Consider the following 25307-nt stretch of genomic DNA (forward strand, 5'->3'; position numbering starts at 1 on the left):
AACCATCAGGCTCAATGTCTCCTGTGAGTGCTGGAGGGATGGCTGGGCCCCCCAGGGCAGTGGGGACTGTGTGTGTGTGTGTGTGTGTGTGTGTGTGTGTGCAGATGCACCTTGGGAGTGTAGGTGGGGAGTGGACAAGGACAGCATTCCCCACTTTCCCTGCGGTCCCCTGTGGTCCTCTACCCCTCCTTGGGTGCTGGGTCATCTTCCATCCTAATCTTCAGGTCTGAGGCAGGGCCTTATCTTTCCATCCCAGATGCTCCCCAGAACCTCACCATCAGCCTCCTCTCCAGCGATGTCACAGGTAGGAAAGAACCTGTCTTCTTGGGGACTGAGACCAGGCCCTGGGGTGGGAGTAGGGGGTCAGCTCCCAGCAAAGGGGAGGGGATCATAGCTTGAATGGGATCAGATAGGGGAAAAGCAAAAATAAAAATCAGCAGCCCCCTACCTCCCACGGGTGCATGCACCCGCATTCCCACGCACCCATGCTCACACGTGTACACACGCACACACACGCACACTAACTGCTCAAAGCCTGTTTCAACTCACGAGTGGTACGCCTCTGGCTTCCCGCCTACCCCGCCACCCCAGCCTCTTCCATCCTATTTCCTGCTGCGTTCACTGAGTGAAGCCACCAAGCATGTCCCAGTGGGACACTGAGCCTCCGCTGAAGATATGAGGTGCAGACACAGGAGGTCAAACTCTTTGGGGTGTAAAGCCAGCCCCTTTCAACCCTGACAGAACCGAGTCATTGGGTCAAGGAAGGAGAGGGAAATGCCAACCAGCTCCTGTGAAGGAGGGAGGAAGGAGACTGCCAGCCTCCTACAACTGGAGCGGGTGCTCTCCCTCTCTCTCTCTCTCTGCATCTCTCTCCCAAAGCCCGGAAGATTCTGGGAAACGCCTCGGCCATTCTCACCCAGGAAGGCCAGACACCACGGCTGCTCTGTGTTGCTGATGGCAACCCCCCAGCCTGGCTGAGCTGGGTCCTGAGGGGACAGACTCTGAGCCCCTCCCAGCCCGCACACCCTGGGATCCTGGAGCTCCCTCAGATACAAATGGAGCATGAAGGAGACCTCACCTGCCAAGCTCAGAACCCGCTGGGCTCCCAGCACGTCTCCCTGAGTCTCTCTGTGGCCTGTGAGTGTGGGGACCCCTGGGGGCAGGCTGCCTGGGGCCTGGGGAGCAGCGGCACCGCTGACCCGCTGACCCTTCCCCTTTCTCCCGCAGACCCCCCGCGGCTGCTCAGCCCCTCCTGCTCCTGGCAGGGCGAGGGGCTGCGCTGTAACTGCTCCTCCCGAGCCCAGCCGGCGCCCAACCTGCGCTGGCGGCTGGGGGAGGAGCTGCTGGAGGGGAACCAGAGCAACGCCTCCTGGACCGTCACCTCCAGCTCTGCGGGGCCCTGGGCCAACAGCTCCCTGAGCCTCAGTGGGCCGTTGGGTTCCGGCCTCAGACTCAGCTGCGAGGCCCGGAATGACCACGGGAAACAGAGCGCCGCTGTCCTGCTGCTCCCAGGTCCGGGAGCTGTCGGGTGCAGAGGTGTAGGAGGAGGGAGTCTGGATCCTAGAAAAGAAGGTCTGGGGGTGGGGCTGGGGTCTGCACAGGGGGCGACTGGTGGGATAGGGTGCTGCTCCGTCTCTGTCCTAAGCTGAACCTTCAGCAAGTTCTGTGAGGAAGTAGGAGAGCAAGAGACAGGGTCCCGGAAGTGAGTCTCGCCACGCCTCTTCCCTGCAGGGAAACCGGTGCTCCTGGTAGGAGCAGTGCCCGCAGCTCTTGGAGGTGCCGGTGCTATGGCTCTGCTGTCCCTAAGTCTGTGCCTCCTCTTCTTTTGCGTGTAAGTCGTTGTCGGGGGAGCTACAGGGAGTGCGGAGAGAGGCCACTCAATCCCAGAAACCCAGAGCCGAGTAGAGTAGATCCAGGGGACATTTCTTCTGGGGGATAAGGGCTGCATGGCGATACCACTCCCACACGTTTACAGGGTACAATTCAGTGGCTTTTAGCATATTCAGAGCTGTGCATCCATGACCCCAATTCTAGGACTTTTTCATCAATCCCCAAATGAAAAAGAAAGAAACAAAAGAAACCCTTTTCTCCTTGATTTTCATCCTGGCCCCATCCTCCCCCAGTGCTAGGCAACTGCCAGTCTATTTTCTGTCTCTCTGCCTTTGCCTCTTATTGTGGACATTCTGTGTTAAGTGGAGTCACGCAACACGGGGTGCTTCGTGACTGACCCCGTTCACTTAGCATGTCTTCATGCTAAGGATCCTGCATGTTGTGGAATGTGTCAGTACTTGGTCCTTTAAAAAAAAAAAAAAAGATTTTCATTTATTTATTTGAGAGAGAGTCAGCACGAGTAGGGGGGAGAGACAGAGGCAGAGGCAGAGGGAGAAACGGATTCCTCACTGAGCAGGGAGCCCAAGTGGGGCTTGATCCCTGGACCCTGGGATCATGACCTGAGCTGAAAGCAGACGCTTAAACAGCTGAGCCACCCAGGCACCCACCCTCATCCTTTATCTCCATATGCCGTTCCATTGCAAGGGTGGAGCCCATTTTCTCCCTCGTGTATTGATAGACACTTGGGTTGTTTCTACATTTGGGCTGTCACGAAGAACGCTGCTATGACCACTCGGGCCCCAGGGTTTATGTGTTAGGGGCATCTTTAGTGATGAAGTTGGTCCGGCCTAACGTCTGCTCACCCAGGGGGACGGAGTGCTTATGTGCAGGTCAGGAAGGTCTGAGGCTGGTCCGGGGTCTGGACGCCCTCTCACCAGGGAGTGGGCAGCCGGCCCATGTGAGCCTGAGCCGTGGCTGCAGTGTGCTGCTTTCTCCCCTTAGAGTGAAAGCCCGCAGGAAGCAAGCATTCGGGAGCCGAGAGGGCCTGGATGACGAAGATCCTGTCATGGGTACAGTGGCCTGGGTGAGTGATGCTGGCGTCCTCTCGTGCAGTTGGGGCGCTTGTTGGGCTTGTCCCTTCCTAGTCCAGATGGGGCTCCCAGCGTTTCCCCACCCCCTGCTCTGCTCTGGTCTCCTGGAAGGACGCCTGGGAGTTGACCTCCCTTCTGTTCTTCACCTTCATCTCCCAGACCCAGTGGCCCTCTGGTCACCTCTTGTTCCATCCCCGCTGATCGGCCTTTTCTAGACACAGCCTGATGGAACCTCTCCCAGACTCTTGCTTTCCAGCCATTTGGGAGTTTCAACGATGTTGTTTAGAGAATCGAGTCATGTTCCTTGGTCTGATATTTAAAGTCCCTCTAGCAGTCTCCCGATGGCCACTCCAGCCTTGGTCCTGCTGTGGTCCAGCCACACTGGCTTTCTCACAGTCTCCATACACACCTGCTCCCCTACAACTTGGAGCCTTTGCATGTACAGTTCCTCCAAACTCCTGTCCCCGTTTCCACCAGACCACCTCGTGTGATCGCCCTTCCAGCTCCAGTACCAACACCGTCTGCTCGGGGAAGCTTTTGCCATCCCCCTCCCTGCCAGTGTCTGTGTCTCTCTCTCGCATAGAGAGAGCTCCGTGTCCATCCCTGTCTTGAGGGGCACCTTACACAGCATCACTGCCTTTGCCTGTCTCTGCCCTGTTGTATTTGTGACGTCTTTGCGGGCAGGGGGCTGCAGTTGTCTCTCACTCCATGTGCAACCTGCCCCCTCTCACCTCTTACAAAATTGCACCCGTGTCGCTCTAAATGGAGTTATCCAAAATGCTTGATTCGTGACCAACCCCTTATTGCAGGAACAAGCGTTGTTCATTTGTGCTTACTCCTTTTGTTCATGATATGATAAGCAGCTGCGACCCTACTATCCAACCGAAGACCTCAAACACTGACCCTAACTTCCATCCACTCAGGTTGCTCTGTGACCCCATACCCAGGAACCACCGCTGAGTCTTTTCTTGCTAGCGTTATCCCACGGACATATGCCTGAAAGAGTCACTGTTTAGTTTCATTGCTTCTGCACCAACAAAGGTCACGTTCTGTGCATTCTTCTTGGACTTGCTTTTGTAGACCCAGCACCGTGAGTTACGTCCTGCAGAACCATCTGTGTTGCGGGACATTGCCGCTGTTTCATTTTATGATTATGTCTATTGCCTAAGGTCCTGTTGCTGGACATTTGAATTGTTCCAGATGTTCTGGTTCATATCTCATTGCATTCACATGCAAGAGTTTTTCTTCATTGTTACATAAGAATTTAGTTACTAGGTGGGAAGGTATGTGAATGTTCTGATTGACCGGGTTTTCCAGAGCAAACGCATCCGTTTATACATCCATCTATGCCTATCACATGCTGTTGGTCTATAATCTCTGTAGTGCTTGGTTTTCTAATTTTTTTTTTTCCATCTCACTATCTCACTCTGGTATTGACTTGCATTTCTTTGGTTGTCAATGAGGATGAAAATGTCTCTGCCCTCGCTGGTATATGAACACCTCCTGTCTAAAATGCCTGGTCCCATCAGCAGCCCATTTTCCTATTGGGTGTTCGACTTTGTTACTGAGTTTATTGGAGAGTTTTATACATTTTCATACTACCTTTTCTCCATTATATGCATTGTAAATATCTTCTCCAGTGAGTAACTTGTCTTCACTTTTTTAAAGGTGACCTTTGGGGCGCCTGGGTGGCTCAGTGGGTTGAGCCGCTGCCTTTGGCTCAGGTCATGATCCCAGGTCCTGGGTTCGAGCCCCACATCGGGCTTTCTGCTCAGCAGGGAGCCTGCTTCCTCCTCTCTCTCTGCCTGCCTCTCTGCCTACTTGTGATTTCTCTCTGTCAAATAAATAAATAAAATCTTTAAAAAAAAAAAGGTGACCTTGATGAAGGTTAGTTCTTAATTGTAATATAACCATATTCAACAATCTCTTCCTTTCTGTTGAGTGACTTTGGGTCTCATTTAAGAAAATCTTTCTTACCCTAGGATTAGAAGGATATTCAAGTATAGTTTCTTTAAAAAAAAAAAAAAGATTTTATTGGGCACCTGGGTGGCTCTGTTGTTAAATGTCTGCTTGGTCTCAGGTCATGATCCTGGAGTCCTGGGATGGAGCCCCATGTTGGACTCCCTGTTCAGTGGGAAGCCTGCTTCTCCCTCTTCCACTACCCTTGCTTGTGTTCTCTCTCCCTGAAAAATAAATAAATAAAATCGTTTTTCTTTAAGATTTTATTCATTTATTTGACAGAGAGAGAGACAGCGAGGGAGGGAACACAAGCAAGGGGAGTGGGAGAGGGAGAAGCAGGCTTCCCGCCAAGCAGCGAGCCTGATACAGGGCTCTATCCCAGGACCCTGAGATCATGACCTGAGCTGAAGGCAGACACTTAAATGACTGAGCCATCCAGGTGTCCCCTTTATTTCATTTTTTTTTTTAAGTAGACTCATGCCTAATATGGAGCTCAAACTCACAACCCCGAGACCAAGAGTCACATGCTCTACTGACTGAGCCACCCAGGCGCCCCATTGCCAATCTATTTAAACATTAGAACTAGTTTATCACATTCCAAAAAGCCCTCCTATTGGTGTTTTTATTGGAATTACATTGAATCTGTAGATCAACTTGGGAAGAATTTACTTATTTATAAATTCCGGTCTTCTTGTCCATAAAAACAGATATTAAGTTCAGTTTTTTCCAAGAAAGATGTAGAATTCCTTCAGACAGGTCTTGCAATCTTTTATTTTACTTCCTTAATAACCAGCTTTGTTAGTACTACAAATGCTATCTTTTAAAAAGTGCATTTTCTGATCATTCATCAATGATACACAGAATGAAAACATTTGTTAAAAATTTGGGGTGCCTGGGTGGCTCAGTGGGTTAAAGCCTCTGCCTTCAGCTCAGGTCATGATCTCAGGGTCCTGGGATCGAGCCCCACATCGGGCTCTCTGCTAAACAGGGAGCCTGCTTCCCCCCCCACCCCCCGCCTGCCTCTCTGCCTATTTGTGATCTTTGTCTGTCAAATAAATAAATAAAATCTTTAAAAAAAATTATGAAGCGTTAGGACACCTGGTTGGCTTAGTGGGAGAAGCATGCAACTTTTGATCTCCAGGTCATGGGTTTGAGCCCCATGTTGGGTGTAGAGATTACTAAAATAATAATAATACTAATAAACTTCAAAAAATTTTATATAAAGCATTTTAGAATTTAAAAGAAATTACAAATGGTGTGTCATTTAGATTCTTAGTGGTTTGGTAGCTGGAGCATTTTTAGATCTACTCATAACCCTGGTGTATCCTGGTGTACCCTGGTTTTACAGAGAGATACCATCTGAAAAATTTGTGATAGTCTTTTTTTTTTTTTTTTTTTGATATTCTTGTTTTTAACCCTCATGGCTAGCTGAATCAAAGTAGCTGAATTTGATGCAAATGTAATGTCATTTCCTTCAAGAATCAACTCGTCCTTTTGGCCTTTATGTACTGCATCCTCTGCAGACATATATTTCCTCTAAGAGTTTTCGAATTTCAGTAAGTGACTCAGTCTCCTGAATCAGTGGTAGGAAAGTGAGCACACTCAGACTCTGTTTTCTGGTCACAGAGGTCTGTGTCACAAGGAGTGTGGGTAGTAGGTGGCAAAAGAGTCAACAGTAGCCAGTTCCTTAATGTGTCCATGCAGCTTCTTCTTCTACTTTCTACCGTGGTGGGGCCGAACACCCCTGCAGAGTTCTTCTGGGGATCCACTGTAAATGTTCGTCTCTTCCCAGTGACACCCAGCTCTTTGGGGTGCTGGTCTGGATGCTGAGAATTGTCTTCGTTCTCTCTGTAGATGCAGCAATGCGTGAAAAGCAATTACAAATATATTGCTCTTATATTCTTCCAGCTCGCTAAGCTCTCGTGTTAGTTTTTTTTTTAAAGATTCCATTTTTTTAAAAGATTTTATTTATTTATTTGACAGACAGAGATCACAAGTAGGCAGAGAGGCAGGCAGAGAGGAGAGGGAGAAGCAGGCTCCCTGTTGAGCAGAGAGCCTGATGTGGGGCTCCATCCCAGGACCCTGAGATCATGACCTGAGCCGAAGGCAGAGGCTTAACCTACTGAGCCACCCAGGCACCCCTAAAGATTCTATTTTTAAGTAATCTCTACACCCATTGTGGGGCTCAGACTTACAAACCCTGAAATCAAGAGGGGCATGGTCCACCGACTGAGCCAGCCAGGCACCCCTAAGCTCCCTTGTTAGTTCTAATAATTTGTATATAGACATTGAAGTATTTTTTTGAAGATTTTTATTTATTTATTTGACGGACAGAGATCACAAGTAGGCAGAGAGGCAGGCAGAGAGGGAGGAGGAAGCAGGCTCCCCGCCGAGCAGAGAGTCCGATGCGGGGCTCAATCCCAGGACCCTGGGATCATGACCTGAGCCGAAGGCAGAGGCTTTAACCCACTGAGCCACCCAGGCACCCCGACACTGAAGTATTTTTAACAGGTTTTAAAAAAAAATTAACATGTAATATATTACTGGTTTCATAGGTACAGCTCAGTGATTCATCAGTCTTATATAACACCCAGTGCTCATTACATCCCATGTCCTCCTTAATGCCTATCACCCAGTTACCGCATCCCCCCACCCCCACTCCTCCAACAACCCTCAGTTTGTTTCCTACGATTAAGAGTCTCTTACGGTTTGTCTCCCTCTCTGATTTCTTCTTGCTTTTTTCCCTCTCTTCCCCTATGATCCTCTGTTTTGTTTCTTAAATTCCTCATATCAGAGAGATCATATGATAATTGTCTTTTTCTGACTTATCTTGCTTAACATAATACCCTCTAGTTCCATCTACGTCACTGCAAATGGCAAGATTTCATTTCCTTTGATGGCTGCATAGTATTCCATTGTGTATATATACCACATCTTCTATGTTCATTCATCTGTTGATGGACATCTAGGTTCTTTCCATAGTTTGGCTATTATGGACATTACTGCTATAAACATTCGGGTACATGTGCCCCTTTGGATCACTATATTTGTATCTTTAGGGTAAATACCCAGTAGTGCAACTGCTGGGTCATAGGGTAGCTCTTTTTTAAAAAAACATTTTATTTATTTATTTGACAGAGAGAGAGATCATAAGGAGGCAGAGAGGCAGGCAGAGAGAGAAAGGGGGAAGCAGGCTCCTCGCCTAGCAGAGAGCCCGATGCGGGGCTCGATCCCAGGACCCTGAGACCATGACCTGAGCCGAAGGCAGAGGCTTAACCCTCTGAGCCACCCAAGTGCCCCTATTTTCAACTTTTTGAGGAACTTCCATGCTGTTTTCTAGAGTGGCTGCACCAGCTTGCCTTCCCACCAACAGTGTAGGAGGGTTCCCCTTTCTCCACATCCTTGCCAACATCTGTCGTTTCCTGACTTGTTAATTTTAGCCATTCTGACTGGTGTGAGATGGTATCTCATTGTGGTTTTTGCTTTGTATTTCCATGATGCAAGTGATATTGAGCACTTTTTCATGTGTTTGTTGGCCATTTTAATGGGCTTTTTTTTCGATTTAAAAATTATCATGGGGCACCTTCTGGCTCAGTAGGAAGAGCCTGTGACTCTTGATCTCAGTGTTGTGAGCCCACATATTTTAGAAATACTTTATCCTCTAGGTTCCATTTTTTTCAATATTCCATTTTCTCCTTTCTTAAAAAATTAATATCTCTCTTATATCCAACAAAAACTTTAGTGTTCTTTTATATATCTCTTGTTCTCCTTTCCCTCCACTTTCCAAGATGTTGGTGCTTTTTCTAGATCTTCATTTTTCATTCTGGGTTATTATGAACATACTTAACATTTTTTAATTTGGTCTTTTAAGATACAGCCACACATTTTACTGAGGTACTTTGTCACCTTTGTACCCCAGATTTATTGCAGCATTTTCAGGTTTTTTTACTTTTATTTGAATTCTTCCTCCCAATATGCTTTCAATATGGGTTTTCTTGTGTTAAGACTTCTGAGGACTTGTGTGTTTGAAATTTTTTTTCATGCTCCTACATTTGAATTTCATTTGGCAGGATATAATTTCTAGGAACAAACTGATGTTCCTTCAATGCTTTATTTTATTATTTTATCTTATTTATCCTTTAAGGAATGTTTATACCCAACATGGGACTCAAACTTGCAGCCCCAAGATTAAGAGTCACAAGCTCTACCCACTGAGCCAGCCATGCATCCTCTTTCTTCAACGCTTTCAACACTGTACTGTCTTGTTTCTTGTACCCAGTGTCACAGTTAAGAAAGGTTATGTCTAGGGACACCTGGGTGGCTCAGGTGATTAAGTTTCTGACTCTTGATTTCAGCTCAGGTCATGATCTCAGGATCGTGACATCTAGCCCCATGTCGGGCTCTGTGCTCACTGGGGAATCTGCTTGAGATTCTCTCTCCCTCTCCTTCTGCCCCTCCCGCTGCTTGAATACATGCGCTCTGTCTCTCTCTCAAAAAAAAAAGGAAAAAAAAAGAAAAGGAAATTTTATGTCTTTATGAACCTTGCACATTTCTAAGCGATCCACTCATTGTCACTGGAAACTTTTACATTTTTCTCTTCGGTTTTGATATTCTTTCTTTTTTTTTTTTTTAAGATTTTGTTTGTTTATTTGACACACACACAGAGAAAGAGCACAGAGGGCCCACACAAGCTAGGGGAGTGACAGGCAGAGAGAGAGGGAGAAGCAGGCTCCCTGCTGAGCAAAGAGCCAGATGTGGGGGCTTGATCCTAGGACCCTGAGATCATGACCCGAACTGAAGTCAGTCGCTTAACCCACTGAGCCACCCAGGTGCCCCCAGTTTTGGTATTCTTAAGATTTACTGTGCTGTATTAGGGTATGTGGTTTCCCTGCTCTTTAAAAATTTTTTTTTAAATTTTTTATTATTTTTTTAAGATTTTATTTATTTGACAGAGATCACAAGTAGGCAGAGAAGCAGGCAGAGAGAGAGGAGGAAGCAGGCTCCCCACTGAGCAGAGAGCCCTATGTGGGGTTCAATCCCAGGACCCTGGGATCATGACCCGAGCTGAAGGCAGGGCTTTAACCCACTGAGCCATCCAGGTGCCCCTCCCCTGCTCTTTTTAAAATCTTCCATTTGTGGGGCCCTTTTCAGCTGTGTTGGTTTATCTTTCTTCAATTCTGGGAATTTTATCTTTATTTTGTCCGAGTATTTCCTCCCCTTTTTATTTCCAATAACACAACAGAACTCATTTTGTTCCTGGCTCTGCTGGTGACTAGAGGGCAAGTTACTTTACCTTCCCCACCTCAGTCTCCCTAATCTGTAAAATGGGGGAAATCAGTATCCTTCACACTGTGGGGATTAAACTGATTAGTAAGCCTTCAATATGGCCTAATCAGTCGTAGCATTACAGAATTTTATTTTATTTTTTTAAGATTTTATTTATTTATTTATTTGAGGGAGAGCGTGAGTCGGGGGAAGGACAAAGGAAGAAGCAGATCTCTGCTGAGCAGGGAACCCGATGCAGGACTCAGTCCTGGGACTGGGACCCTGGGATCATGACCTGAGCCGAAGGCAGATGCTTAACCGACTGAGCCACCCAGGCACCCCAGCATTATTACAGGATTTTAAATGGATGAGTGAAGCGTTGGATTCATAGGAAGTGTGTGTGAATAGGTGGATGAATGAATGAATGAATAAATGTCCCATTATCCCATACTTGCCTTATTTCTTCTCTGACTCCCTTGTTTCTCCTTTCTTCAGGGTTCCAGGCAAAAGTCCTGTCCAGACAGCCCCCCAACCCAAGCAACCCCTACTGGGGATGCCCCTCCCTCAGGGGAGCAACAGGAGCTCCATTACGCCTCCTTCAGCTTTCAAGGGATGAAGCTGAGGGAGCCTAAGGATGAGGAGAGCGTAGGCACCAGCGTGTACTCAGAGATCAAGACAAATGAGGACGGCTTAGAGCTTGGGGCTGGCCCAAGGAATCGCAGCTCCTGGGGCAGAGGAGAAGTCAGGCACTAATCAGCAAAGCATGTGGACCCCTGTGGCAATATGAACAGGAAGGACTGGCCGAACGTACCCAGGTAGAGCCGACTCGGGCTCTCATGTAGGCTGCCAAGGAAGTCACTTCATCTTTCTGTGCCTCAGTTTCCTGTTCTGTAAATCAGAGATCACGCATTCTGCCTCAGAGGTGGTTGTGGACATTAAAGAAATTAACACACAGAAATCAACCAACAAAAGTCCCGTCTCAACTGCCTTACCTATGCTCAGTACCTACTGCTCTCTCTTCTTTGGACAGAAAAATAATTGGCAAGTTACCCTGAGGCTCGGGATGACCAGGTCCAGAGCACAGCGTAGCGACCTGCTGGTGTCATTCTCCTTCCCAGTGCTCTTCAGAGCCCCCTCAGGGAAAGAAAGACCAGTCGCTCAGCCTGGTGTTTGCTTCATGACATATGTGCCTCTTATCATCTCTGTGGAGTCTTCTCATCGCACTTGTACCTGTCAATTCTTCCAGCACATTCCTTCACCTCCTGACCTCCAGTCCCTTCCCTGTCTCACGGATGGGCCCCACAGCGATGTGTCCAGCAGCCAGAGAGCTGACGCGGGGTCTCCTGCACAACCGCCTTCAAGGCTCTCTGGCCTTAGACAATACATCACGAGCATTGGCTGCCCCCAGCTTTTAAAGTCCATCACGCCCTCCCTGCTAGCTACTGTTGGAAAAGAAACCACAGACGCGAAGTGGAGACACTTGCCCCCACAACTGAGCAAACCAAGAGTAACAGCAGTCTCAACCTCTCCCAGAAATGTGGCCTTTCAACAGAGGGTCTGAAATTTCCTGGTCAGCCCTGATGAGGTCACCAGCAGGGTGAGAGCTTCCCCCCAAAAATGGCCCGACCTGAAAAAAAAAATCTTTTCTTTTGATAATAACTCCCTTGTCCCACCCTCCTGCCTATAAAAACTTTCCCCTACGTGCAGCCCCTCAGAGTGCCTGTCTCTTTACGGGATGGGATGCTGCCGGATTCAGGAGTCATTGAATAGAGCCAATTACATCCTCAGATTTACTCGGTGGAATTTTTGTTCCTTGGCCCCGCTCATCTGCACTTCTCTCTTCTTTCTTCCTTACAACCTCTGTGTTGTTCCAGCCCACGGCTGTGCAGTTTGAGATCCCTCCCCTGGAGGCCCTGCCTCTTCGATTCACCTGGTGTCCAGGGGCTGGTCCTTCGCCCCTGAGTCCTTGCACGCACTGCGGCTCAGAGCCTGGAAGAAAGAGCTCATTCTCGCCTCTCCTGTAAAGTTGAACTAACTTGTTATTTTTTTTTTTTTCTCAAGAAAGCACTAAAATGAAAGCTGCTGAAACTTCCCCAGCAGCACTGTCATGCCGGTGCCGGTGAAGGTAAAGGGTGTCCTCCTAAGATTACCTCATCTTCCTTTGGGGGATGGAGGGGCCCTTGTGGCAGACTCTTTGGCGCTGATCAGAAAATTCCTGACTGACCAGCTAGGACTGCGTCTCTGGGGAATGACAGAGGATGTCAACCAGCTCCACTTTGACCTCAGTCTGTACTTTTTTTTTGAAGTAGGCTCCATGCCCAGCGTGAAGCCCATCCTGGGGCTTGAACTCACCACGCTGAGATCAAGACCTGAGCTGAGGTCAAGAATTGGACCCTTCACGAGACTGAGCCACGCAGGCGCTGCCTTAGTCTGTACTTTCTAATTGATTAAGTTCTTCATTCCAGCTTATCTCTGAACTCAGGCAGGAGACCTTGGAGGAGGGGGGAGCATCCGCGATGGGAAGTGAAACTACCCCCTCAACCAATAAACACTGCCTTGAGCCAGCGAGACCCAGTAGGTCTGACCCCAAGACAACCATCCACCAGACCTGTCCTGCCTAACAGCATGTCCCCACTGCTCTTCCTCACGTACTTTCTTTTCTTTTTAATTTTTATTGTATTTTTAAAAGATTATATTTATCTGACAGAGAGAAAGCAAGAGCGGGAACATAAGCAGGGGGAACTGGAGAGGGAGAAGCAGGGTCCCTGCCGAGCAGGGAGTCTGACGTGGGGCTTGATCCCAGGATGTTGGGATCATGATCTGAGCCGAAGGCAGATGCCTAACAACTGACCCACCCAGGCTACCCTTTCTTTTTAAGAGAGAGAGAGAGCACGAGTGTGTGCGAGGGATGGGAGTGGGGAGGGAGGGGCAGAGAGAGAGAGAATCTCAAGCTGACTCTGTGCTGAGCGTGGAGCCTGATGTGGGGCTCAATCGGACAACCCTGAGATCATAACCTGAGCTGAGATCATAACCTGAGCTGAAATCAAGTCGGACACTTAACCGACTGAGCCACCCCGACGCCGCCCACATTTTCCTCATATAAACTTAGGAAGATTTTCAGCACTCTGAAGACAGTCTTGGAGACGTTAGTCCACTGTGGTCCCAGTGTTGGCCTCCCTGGAGTAAATTCCTGCCTTGTTTCACCACCGCTTGTCTCTCTACCTTTGGAGTGGCTGAACCCATCTGTCTGGGACTCCTGGAGCCAGCTGCTCCTGCACTCCTGAGCCCTGATGATAGGAGACTGAAACTACAGTTAGGTTTTGTGTTAAGTCCCAGTTTGGGATTTGGCCTAAATGACATTATTTTTTTAAATTCCAGTATAGTTAATGTCATGTTAGTTTCAGCTGTATAGTACAGTGATTCAGCAGTTCTGTACATTACTCAGGGCTCATCATGGTACAAGTACTCTTAATCCCCTTCTCCTATTTCACCCATCCCCCCACCTAACGCCACTCCCTTCAGTTCTCCATAGTTAAGAGTCTGTTTGTTTGTCTCTTTTTTCTTTGTTCATTTGTTTTGTTTCTCAAATTTCACATACAAGTGAAATCATACGGCATTTGTCTTTCCCTGACTTATTTCACTTAGCGTTGTACTTTCCAGTTCTATACATGTTGTTGCAAAAGGCAAGATTTCATTCCTGTGTATGGCTAATGTTGGGTCCCCCCAAAATTGGGTACCCCAATAATGGGTCCATGATTAAAGGCACGAGACTGATACAAAGCGAAGGTCAAGCAAAGCTTTATTTCACGCCAAGCATCAGGAATCATACCGACCGTCAAACAAACTGGTCGGGGCCGCCTCTCGGGCCCCTCCCTGCTTTCCAGGCTAACTTTTATAGAGCAAAGGCCATGTGGTTGGGCCTGGCCACACACAGGTGGCCAATGAGATTGTAACACCCACAGGAAACTCCACAGTGATGCTAGGTGACCAACTGAATTACAATTTACCCTAGTAGACATTTGAACCAGCCTATCACACCTTGGTTAGGATTGGCGCCAAAAGACTCCCAAAGGGTGGGGGCGCATACTCCTTGGTAGCTAGGAGACAATATGCGCACCGACTAATTGAATACCTCCACCTGGCCTGACCCACCCTTGTACTTGGACTTTGTTACCTGGGACTGGTTTCCCGGACTTGCTTTTAAATAAGTTCCCCTGGCGGGGGAGGGGGGGTCAATTTAAGCTTTACAGCAAAATGGCAGTTCAACCAGGGTGGGGCTGCTCTGGCTGAATAGGCCCTTACACTAATATTCCACTGTATTGGAATATTATTGGAAGATTATTAGAAGATTATGGCTAATATCCCATATCTTCTTTATCCATTCACCTACCAGTGGACACTTTGGCTGCTTCCATAATTTGGCTATTGTAAATAATAGCCAAATTATTATAATGTAAATAATGCTGCAGTAAATGTAGGTAAATTCCAAAACATATACCTTTTGGAATTAGTGTTTTTGTATTCTTGGGGTAAATACTCAGTGCGATTACGGATACTACAGTAGTTCTATTTTTAACTTTTTGAGGAAACTCCAAACTGTTCTGCACAGTGGCTGCATCAGCTTGCATTCCTACCAACAGTGCAGGAGGGTTCCTTTCTCTCCACAGCCTCTCCAACACTTGTTGTTTCTTGGTTTTGGTTTTGTTTTTAGTTTATTTTGTTTTAGGAGCACCTCGATGGCTCAGTCAGTTAAGCCTCTGTCTTTGGCTCAGGTTGTCCTGTCCTGTCTTGTCCCTGGGGTCCTGGGATAGAGCCCCGAATCAGGCTTCCTGTTCAGGGGGGAGCCTGCTTCTCCCTTTCCTCCTTGCTCATTCTCTCTCTCTCTGTCTCTCAAGTAAATAAATAAAACCTCTGGGGGGAAAGTTTATTTTGTTTTAGTTATCTCTACAGCCAACATGGGGCTCAAACTCACATGCTCTTCTGACTGAGCCAGCCAGGCGCCCGCTCATGTTTTTGATTTTAGCCATTCTGACAGGTAGAAGATGATACGAGGGTTTTTTTTTTCTTAAGTTTTTATTTTTATGTAATCTCTACACCCAAACTGGAGATCAAACTCACAAACCTGAGATCAGGAGCTGCATGTTGCACAAACTGAGCCAGGCAGGTGTCCCAGAGTTTTTTTTTTTTTTTTTAAACAAATTCCCGCACATTCTTCCCGCTCATGCCCAGCTTTGCCGCTTCCAGCCAGCGACGGGAGAAGAATTAGGCACAAACAAGTCAGCTGCAAGAGATTGGGGGCAGGGGACAACCGTCGAAAAGACGGCTGCCACGAGCAACACCACAGTCTCACTTTTATTAGATAGAAACAATAGCCAACAGAAGGACCGATGAAGGTCAGATGTTAGTCTCGGCTTGCGGACGAGCGAGGAGGAGGACAAAGTTTATAGTTAACCAAGCACATTCAAAGGACTCATCTAACTAACAACGGGCGCTTCTGGGAAGAGAAAGGAGCGATCACGGAAAAGGGAAGCAGGCGGGTTTGGTTCCACCCTGAGCTGACCGGGTGTTCCCAGGTGCTCGGCTTCCCTGAAGCAGGTGGCGTTCCGCCCTGGGCGGGCCGGGCATTCCTGGGTGCTCGGCTTCTGTGAAGGGGCGGCCTCCTACCCTGAGCGAGCCGGGGCATCCCCAGCTGCCCAGCTTCACGGTCGTATATCGTCCTTCTCCCCAAAGACCTGTTGCCAGTATACGTATTTCTTAAGGCCATATCTAGATGTGCTTGGCAACTAGTGAAATCCTCCAAGGGTTACAATTTAAGTAACAAATTGTTCTGAGGGGCAGCAGCACAGCTTCTTCCCCAGTCCCCTGCTTCTCCATAGCTGGCCTAAAAACTACCCTCTCTGTAGGTCACACTGAGATCTTAATTCTTAGTGGTGGCCTGATAAGCTTGGTAGCTTCCCTAAGATATGAAGTTCTCTGGGGAACTTCCCCTTCTAGGGACATTCCGGTTGCAAATGCAAAGTGAAATCCACTGTTAATACTCATGAGCATGTTGCATGTTCATTAGCAGCAGAGTCTCCTGGACCAGTTGGAAGATGGCATAGGGGCTGCTCCTTGGAGACATGATGTTGATTCCTTTAGACGCCTCCTCCTATGGAGGTCTCTCCTGTGGTCTGTGGCTGCCATCAGTCCTGGACTACTGTCAGATAGTCCTTATCTGATAAGATAAGTCCTATCCCTTACAAATAAGACATCTCCCCACTGTGCATCATCTCCTTTTCTGGGACCAGAGTGCCATTCATTAAGGTATCCCTCTCTATGGCCTCAAGCATGTGTGGGTCACGAGTCCAGCCTCCGAATATTCATCAATGATGTGAGACCCTGTGACGGTTGCTTACCACTTCGAGTCTCATTTCCCACTCTGCCAGATGGGAATTGTTAGCCAGTCCTCTCTAGGGGTGGTCGTGAAGGTTCAGTGGGGCAATGTGCAGAAAGGCACAGTCCTGAGCCTGGCACAGGAGGAGCTCCAGTGAACACCCACCTCTTTCCTATCCTCTGCTTGAGGGGAGATCTGGGCACAGACTTGCTAGTAAGTGTGGTCCAGGATGCCTGGGTGGCTCAGTCGTTAAGCATCTGCCTTCAGCTCAGGGCATGATTCTGGGGTCCTGGGATCAAGTCCCCTGTCAGACTCCCTGCTCAGCGGGGAGCCTGCTTCTCCCTCTCCCTCTGCTGCTCTCCTCTGCTGTCGTGGGCATGTTCTCTCTCTTTCTCTCTCAAATAAATAAATAAAATCTTTAAAAAAATAGTTTGGGTCAAAGGCCAGCAGCATGAGCATAATCTGGAACCTCACAGAAGACCTTGTTCCTCCTTGTCTCTTCACCAGGCTTGCACCACGAGGTCCAAAGAATGTTAGGGCAACAAGAGGGCTGAAGGGAAAAGCACAGAGATGAGCCCAGCCCACTCCCACCACTTCTTCTGGCTCCTCCTTGCCAGGAGGGACCCAGCCTTTTGGAAACCGCTCCTACTTAGGTGCCCTGCTGGCCTAGAGCTCGGGAACCTGTGCCTGTGGATTGGGGTCCTTGGCAGAGTTGGGGTTCCTGAACTCACCCAGCTTTGCTCCAGAACCACGGACAGCGCCAACCCTTGGGCGGGGAGGTCTCCAGGTCTGGCATTGTAGGTGGAGCGCCCCCTGGAGGCAGATCCCTGAGCTGCCTCAGATGCAGACAGGAGGGCTGGGGAATGGGACTGGTGTGATATTCTGTCCTAGGGGCAGAGGTACTGGCCAAGCGTCCCCTTTTCCTCTGAGAACCTCCTCATCCTGGGGGCTTAGTTAACGTCATAGACAAAATGCACTACTCACAGAACACGGGATGCCTTGCCCCCCAGGGCTGACTCTGCCTTAACGCCCTTCAGAAAACCTTCTCTGGGTCCCATTCCTCCCCTTCTTCCCCTCACTTTCCATGTGTTGATATTTGCTTGTGCTTTTTTAAAAAAGATTTTATTTATTTGTCATAGAGAGCACAAGCAGGGGGAGCAGTAGGCAGAGGGAGAAGAAGGCTCCCTGCTGAGCAGGGATCCTGATGTGGGACTTGATCCCAGGACCCAGGGATCATGACCTGAGCTGAAGGCAGACGCTTAACCAACTGAGCTACCCAGGTGTCCCTGCTCCTGCTTTTAATCCCTTCCTTGTAGTGCCAAGGAACTCGATGACAGCATGATTTGTAATCCTGCTCTGTGCCTGGTGCCATGGCGAGCTCTGATTCAGCTCCGTTGAAGGAATGAAGCATCAGAAGCTAGGCTGAGATCTTATGTTGGGAGCTGGTGGGTCACAGAGATAAATTCTAAGTTTTCCTTCATTTTATATGAAAGGTAAATATTCAGGTCTCAGTCAGGCCTCGAGATCGGGGGAAATAGTGGTGGGTAAGGAAGGAAGATCCAGTAAGTACCACAGAGGAGGCCTCATGGAGCTAAAGGAAATGCTGAGGTTAGGACTCATTCTGAAGATGAGTGACTTGTAGGGCCCTAGGGAAACCCAAGAACGAGCCACACACAGGTCCTGAGTTCATATTGACACCATAAACCTGCAAACGTCACAGGCAAGTCTGGGGCTGGAGCCAGGGCCCCAGATCTCAGTTCTAGTGGTGGGTGGGCCCTAGGGATCCCTGCAGATGAGCCTGGGTTCAGCCTTGCTTTCTGGAGGCTTCGTGTCTGACCAAGTCTGGGCTAAGAGCCAGATGCAGAAAAGATTCAGTTTCAGGTAAGTCCTGGCCCCCAGACGCTCCTGCTCTGAGAGAGTGGTCCAAGAATCCTGAGTGGACAGGGACACCCCGCATCCATATTCTGAGATGGGGGGGGCGGAATGAACTTGGGATGAGGCAACCTGAGTAGGGAGTGCGAGGGGAGGGGCCCCGTGACAGGTTACACCTGTTCTGCAGTGAAAAGAGCTCAGCTTTCTCCTCCCTGGTCATCACTGGGGAGAAGGGTCCCAGAGGGGGCAGGAGGGGAGAGAGAGAGCATCATGCGTCCGTAGCTCTCCTGAAGTACAGGTGTGTGTGGGGGGAGGGGACATGTCAGAGTTTACAGAGAATGTGCAGCTGCCAACATGGGAGCCCAAAGCGGGAGCTTCCAGAAAGTTCTCTGAGCAGCCGTTGCCTCTGTGGGCACCCGGCCAGGTGGGTGGTAGTGGGCTTGAGGCTGGTGTTGGTCATCAGGGAAGACAGCCTGCATGGGAAGTGAGACAGTGAAATGCCCCACACGCTACATACAGTTTTATACTTGTTTACATTAGGAATGTTAAGTCTCGTATTGGTGATTTGATCCTGTCTGGTGTTTTTAAAAATGCAATCCGACTCAACAATGAAATTTTCCATTTTATTGTCTATTTTCTTAAGCATGGTGATAATGGTTCCAGTTCACGCCTAAAACTTCTCCATCAAGATCACCCGTGGTCATGTCTATGCTGTTTTTCTCTTCGTATGCCATCATTTTGTCCTTTCCCCTGGCAGATTTTTAAATTGAAAGTCAGGTATTTTGTATGAAAATTGCAGAGATTTCCTGAGGCTTGGGTGGGTATCTTTCCCCCCTGGATTCTAGAAGTCTCTAGAACAGCTCTGCAAAAGGGAAGGTTCTGTGACAATGGGAAGAATGTGTCTGCATGGTTTTGTATGGCAGCCACTGGCCCTGTGTGTCTGTGGAGCACTTGACATGGGTTTAGTGTAACCAAAGAACTGTGTTTTGAATTAAATAAAAATTTTTAAAAGATTTATTTCAGAGAGAGAGAAAGAGAGAGAGAAGGGAAGCGGACTCCCTGCTGAGCACGGAGCCCTACATGAGGCTCCATCCCAGGACCCTGAGATCATGACCTGAGCTGAAACCAAGAGCCCCTAAATTCAATTTTAATCAACATAAGGGTAAATAGGCTCAGCGGCTAGGGCTACCCCTGCTTCTGCTTTCTGGCAAGCAAAGTAGGGACCTTCTTCACTGGTCTGGGATTGAGTGTGTTTGAAGCTAGGTTCTGGTGTTTTTGTGGGTGGGTCTACTTCTAGGTGACCCTACTACTTCTTCTTCTTCTTCTTTTTTAAGATTTTATCTTTTATTTAACAGAGAGATCACAAACAAACAGAGAGGCAGGCAGAGAAAGAGGGAGAAGCAGGCTACCCGCCAAGCAGAGAGCCCAATGCAGGGCTCCATGCCAGGACCCTGAGATCATGACCTGAGACGAAGGCAGAGGCTTAACTCACTGGGCCACACAGGCACCCCTAGTTGACCCTTACTTCTAATTTGTGACCTTATTTGGGTGCTAACAGGTGCTTACCAGGCCTCTATTTTGTACGAGACCCTGAGCATCCAATTTATTACCCTGGTTCCATGAAACCCTCCAGGAGAACATATGAACACAGTGTCTGGCTGACCTCAATGCTCATCCCTTCACCCCTGATTCTGGCCCCTCGAGTCCCCACCCACTAGTCCTGGACTCCAATACTGTCTCCTGTCCCATCACAATGTTGAAAGCTCCACTCCGATCCCCAGCCTCTTAGCCCATGCTTTCTGCCCATTCCTCAGCAGAAACGAGTCCCTGCAGCAAAAATGAGCCTATTCTGTGGGATCCTGGTCCCCTTGGTACCTCTTTGATGTCTTCAAAGAGATTGCTTTGTTATAGATCCATTTTTTCTTTTCAGTTGGTCTCAGCGGCAGTGTTGTTCAGACCAGAGATACTCCGACATAGCTAGAAACCTTCCTTGCTTTATTTCGGTCTCTGTTGAAGTCACTTTCTCAAACCCTGACCTCCTGAACTGATAGAGCACCTGCCTCACACCCCTTCCCCTTCCGCTGCTTTGTTATTCATAGCAGCCTTCATCAGGCTTCCAGATTTGTCTAGTGTCCCTCTCTCGCAATACTGGAAGCTCCACGAGTGAGACTTTTTTTTTTAAGTTTATTTATTTATTTTTTGTGATCTCTACACCCAATGTGGGGCTCGAATTCACGACCCCAATATTGAGAACTGCATGCTCCACCGACCAAGCCAGCCAGGAGCCCTGAGCGAGAGGGTTTTGTTTGTTGTTGTTTTTTCAACAATGTCTAGAAATGTCCCTGCACACATTAGGGATTCTATACATACTGAATAAATGATGCTGGTTATCTGGTGCGGCGGGAGATCTGCCCTCAAACCTCATTCCAGTTAGGGAGAACAAGAACCAGAGTGTGGGTGGCCACACATGAGGGCAGGCCCCGGGAGCTGGGACTTGGGAAGAGCCCTATGTCCCTGGCTGGGCAGGTGAGAAGAGAGAGTCAGGAAGGCTTCTAGAAGTCCCCTGGAGGATTTGAGAAGGAAGATAGCAAAGGGACGGCATTCCTGACAAGCGACCAAGCCAGCAGAACTTGGAGGGGGAATGAGAACGCCAAGTCTCTCCCCAGGGGTCACGCAGGAAGCTCCTCCCCGCCTCACACCCTCCGGGAAGCACGGAGTAGCAAATCTGAAACCCAGAGCCCCCTGGTGGCCAAAATGTAATATGACCCATGAAGTTGGCCACCACGTGTTGAGCACTTCTAATACTCACAACAGTGCTTTGATGGGGGGGTGGAGGGGTGCAATTCCATTTCAGAGGAGGAAACCGAAGACCAGAGAGGTTAGGTCACTGACCCAGGCCCACCCAGCTGCTCCTCACCCATCACACAGAAACACCAGGAGAGATTCAGGTGGGGGTGGGGAGCAAGTCCACCGTCTTGAGCTCCAGGTGCGGATTTGAGTGGGAGCCCCCAGTTCCGTCCTTCTCCAGCTAGGTGACCTCAGGCAGTTAGGGGGCCTCAGGCCAATGAGATGGTGTGTGGTTTGGATGAAATGAGACCTTGTGGCGTGGTAGTACTCACAGCCCTCAGAGATAAGCATCATGGTTACTGGAAATGACCAGAGACCACCTGCCAAGTCAAGTCAAATCCCCCTACAGGCAAACATGACACACAGTAGGTGCTCAAGAAGGCTTGGACTATCCTGCGCATGCCCAGAACTGGGCAGAGTACTAAGTAAGCAGCCCCCTAATTCCCACTGGTTGGGAATGGGAAGTTGTTCAGTTCTCTTTTAGATCCAAGAGTTCCCGTCCCAGTCCCTTCTCCCTCAGACCCAGGGGTCCCAGCTTCAGCTTCTGGCTGGTCCCGTCCACCCCCCTCTAAACTTCACACCGCAGCTCCGGGCAGAGGGGGGTTTATTCGCAGCGCTCCTTACAGGCTGCCCCGCACTCCCCGGCCGCGGGGCCCGGCCCAGACCGGAGGTCGCTGGGCGGCGGGGGCGGCGGCCCTGGCGGCCCCTCCTCGTCGCGGCCCCCGCGGCCCTTGCCGATGGCCAGGCGGGGCCGGCCGCGCTGCAGGCCGTCCAGGAGGGCGCAGACCTGGCAGAGCGCGCGGCTGGCCAGCGCCCCGCAGCGGGAGCAGGCGCCGGGGGGCGGGGGCCGCGCGGCCGGGGCCAGGGCCAGGCGCTCGGCCGAGTGCACCAGGTCCAGCGCCGCCGACGGCCGCGCCGCCTCCAGGAGCTTGAGCAGGTCGCGCGCGTGGCCGCGGAAGGCCTCGGGCGCGTAGACGCACTCCTCGGAGAAGTAGTCGAGGCGGCGGAAGTGCGCGTACAGCACCACCTCCTTCTGCGAGGCCAGCTGCAGGGGGCGGCAGCGCGGCAGGGCGCCCCCCTCGCCCCGCGAGCCCAGGCCCCCGCCCCGGGCCAGCCGCCCCGCGTCGCCCCGCAGGAAGTTCATGAGCACGGTCTCGGCCACGTCGTCGGCGTTGTGGCCTGGGGGAGAGAGGGGGAGCAGGTGAGGCAGGGGCGCCACCGTGGGGCAGCCGCGACCCTGCCAGACGGGGAGAGGTCTGGAGACTGGCACGGAGTGTGCGACCGGGCCATGGAGACCCCATCCCAAGAACCCAGAGAGAGACGGGGAGGGGATGTGGAAAGTGGCAGAGTGGGTGACCGGGCCTTAGAGACCTCACACCCCAGACACTATGCGGCAGCCAGGACCCAGAGAGATGCAGAGGCGGTTTGGGGAGCAGAAGGGAGGGGCCAGACAGGGCCGCGGAGGCCCCTGGGCACCACGGGACAGCCAGGTGGAGGCTGGAGGTGGTCACCGTGAGAAACAAGAGGGAAACACCCACGGGCTCCCAGGGAGCAACTCGGGGTGCCCTCATTAGCCACCCACTTATTACCAACCAGGCCCTGTGCTAGCTGCCTTTTCAGAAAGTAGTAAAAGTGCTTTGCACTACAAATACCATTTCAGTCTCAGAAGTGTGCTTCCCACTGCACAGAAGTCAAAATGACATTAAACAGCCGAGATTCTCAAGTGAGCCTTGAGCCTCTGGGAATGCAGATCAGGGCATTAGAAAGACCAGGGTGGAGGTAAGGGAAGATTTACATGTCATCTTATATGTGAGTCTGTATAATCCAGATAGTAAAACCCTGGTCTTCTCAGGGCTTTTCCAACAGGCCATACTAACCCTCCTCAGGGCCTTTGCATAAGCTGTTTCCTCTGCTCAGAACCCAACCCTCTGTCCACCCTCCACTGCTTACTTGAATGGCCTTCAGGACTTGCCTCACTCTGGAAATGCTTCCTAACCCCTACTTTTCTCCTTCCACGGGGTGTTCCTGCTATAAACTGGCAAAGTCTGTGCGATTTTCCTTAGTAGAGCTTCTCAGGTTTTAAATATGCGTGTGAGAGAAGAGCAGGCACAGAGACTGTCTTGTGCGACATTTGCGTAAGGTCTACTATTTTCCAGTCTCTGGTCTAAGCGCCTCACACATAAGTCATCTAATGCCCAACAACCCTGGGACCTGGATATTAATAACCCCATTTTACAGAAGAGGTAACTGAGGCTAGGTATCGCTCTGGACTACCAAGCTTGTATCCGCTACACAGTAAATGGTCAAGAATCACGTGTGGAAGTAATGACCGGGAGAGGGTAAGGGTTATCAGAGAGGAGAGGCTAACAGAGAAAAGCAGTTCAAGGATAGGGGCGTTTCAGAATACAGCTGGCTTCTGATGGGTGGTACCACTTCACTGGCCTCCTTTTATGAAGGGGGACACAAAGAGCGTCATTTTTTTAAAATGCAGGGAACCACAGCGCCGGGGAGTACCCCTCCGCCCCTCTAGCTGCCAGTGTGACGGCAGGGACTCAAAAGCTTGCCGCGCCCATCCCGGCCCGCGAGTGCTACGCCCGTGTGCCTTCAGCGGGCACGCATATCCGCTTCTCCTCGTGGACATCCTCCACCCGGGGCACCCCCAGCATCTCCTCCACCAGATATCGGGCCCGTGCACAGCCCCCTTTAGGTGCCGGCCCTCGCGCCTGGGCTGCAGTGCCTGCGCTCACCCGTGACGATGTGCGTGGCTCCCACGAGGCGCGCCCCTTCCTCCAGCGCGCGGCGCCGCAGCACCCCGCAGAAGGTGCAGCAGGCGCGGCTGCGGCCGGTGCCGGCCGTGCTGCGGGCCACAGCGTCCATCGTCCAGCCCCCGAAGAGGTCTGCGTAGGCCACGACGGTGAGCGGGAGGTCCCAGCGCGCGGCCTGGCGCCGCACGGCCGCCAGCGCCGCGTCCCGGTAGCCGCCGATGCCCTCGTCCACCGCCACCAGGCGCAACGAGACGCCCAGGCGCGGCGCTAGTTCGCGTAGCACGTGCGCCAGCACCGTGGAGTCCTTGCCGCCGGAAGCGCCCACGGCCACCACGGCGCCAGGCGGCAGCAGGCGGCCCGCCAGCACCGTGTGCAGCACTTCGGCCTCGAAGGCGGTGCAGAAGCAGGGCCCGCACAGCGCTTGGCCGGAGCGCGGGCGGCGGAGGGCCGCGCGCGTCGCGTGGCAGGAGGAGCACTGCGGAGCGGGCATCGCGGGGCGGGTTCCGGGCGGGCCGGGAGGAGCTGGCTTCTCCTGGACAGGGAGAGAGGGGAGGCGGGTTACATGCAGATGCCGGCTTGCGGGGTCGTTGCCTCTAGGGAGGCGGCCTGGATAGCACTGAGTACACCCATTGCCTGGACTACTCTCTCAGCACTTGCGCAAGCTTGACACCTTCAAATCTCAGCTTAAGCGTTCATTATTCATTCTCCATCCAACAGACACCATTCATTGCCTCCCATCTACCCAACACGCATAAGGCACTGGGACAGCACTGATCAAAACAGGGTCGGTTGCTGGCACCAAGTTCTCGTGGAGGAGCCAAACCATTGACAAGTAAATAACCAAGATACCTTACAAATATAAGGAGCAATATGGAGGAATTATCCTCTGAGCTGAGGCCAGAAGGATGAGGAGTCAGATATTACATCAGGGTGGGAAGAACGTTCCAGACAGATTTAATAGCAAATGCAAAGACCTGAAGGGCAGGTTCAGGTTCAGTTGCTTGGAAAGTGAGTTATGGCTGAGGAGGGAAGAGGAGCAGGGCTTGGAGGCTGGCAGGGTGAGGAGGTTGGATTTTATCCTGAAGGAGATGGGAACCACTGGACGGTTATAAGCTGTGTAGCGACAGTGTCTGATTTATATTTTAACAAGATCCCTCTGGCTGCTGCGTGTGAACAGAGGGTGGAGAGTGGCGAGGGGAGATCAGTAAGGAGGCCCCTGCGATGATCCAGGTGAACAATAATGCGGCTTAGGGCTGAGCAGAGGCAGTGGAGGTGGAGAGAAGGGGTCAGATTCTGGATCTCTTC

The 25307-nt window shown here is 50.6% G+C and overlaps 3 protein-coding genes across 3 annotated transcripts in view; 1 reads left to right on the forward strand and 2 right to left on the reverse strand.

Moving 5' to 3' along the window:
• LOC111160570 (sialic acid binding Ig like lectin 5) overlaps window positions 1-11767 on the forward strand; it is a 23959-nt gene extending 12192 nt beyond the window's left edge. The window contains exons 6-9 of the mRNA XM_022523767.1: window positions 1228-1512; window positions 1732-1831; window positions 2833-2914; window positions 10641-11767. Of these exons, the coding sequence (XP_022379475.1) occupies window positions 1228-1512; window positions 1732-1831; window positions 2833-2914; window positions 10641-10898 (725 nt within the window). The 3' untranslated portion in view covers window positions 10899-11767. The remainder of the gene's footprint in view (window positions 1-1227; window positions 1513-1731; window positions 1832-2832; window positions 2915-10640) is intronic.
• LOC111160767 overlaps window positions 1-25307 on the reverse strand; it is a 618405-nt gene that overhangs the window by 553066 nt on the left and 40032 nt on the right.
• On the reverse strand, window positions 19858-24521 carry LOC111160779 (cytoplasmic tRNA 2-thiolation protein 1-like). Its single transcript, XM_022524129.1, has 2 exons — window positions 23985-24521; window positions 19858-22416 (listed from the first exon to the last, which is right to left on the reverse strand). Exons 1-2 carry the CDS (start codon window positions 24490-24492, stop codon window positions 21842-21844), a joined length of 1083 nt encoding a protein of 360 aa, XP_022379837.1. The 5' UTR covers window positions 24493-24521; the 3' UTR covers window positions 19858-21841.

Source organism: Enhydra lutris, unplaced genomic scaffold (assembly GCF_002288905.1).
Source record: "Enhydra lutris kenyoni isolate GAN:26980312 unplaced genomic scaffold, ASM228890v2 scaffoldscaffold77, whole genome shotgun sequence".
Lineage (NCBI taxonomy): Eukaryota > Metazoa > Chordata > Mammalia > Carnivora > Mustelidae > Enhydra > Enhydra lutris.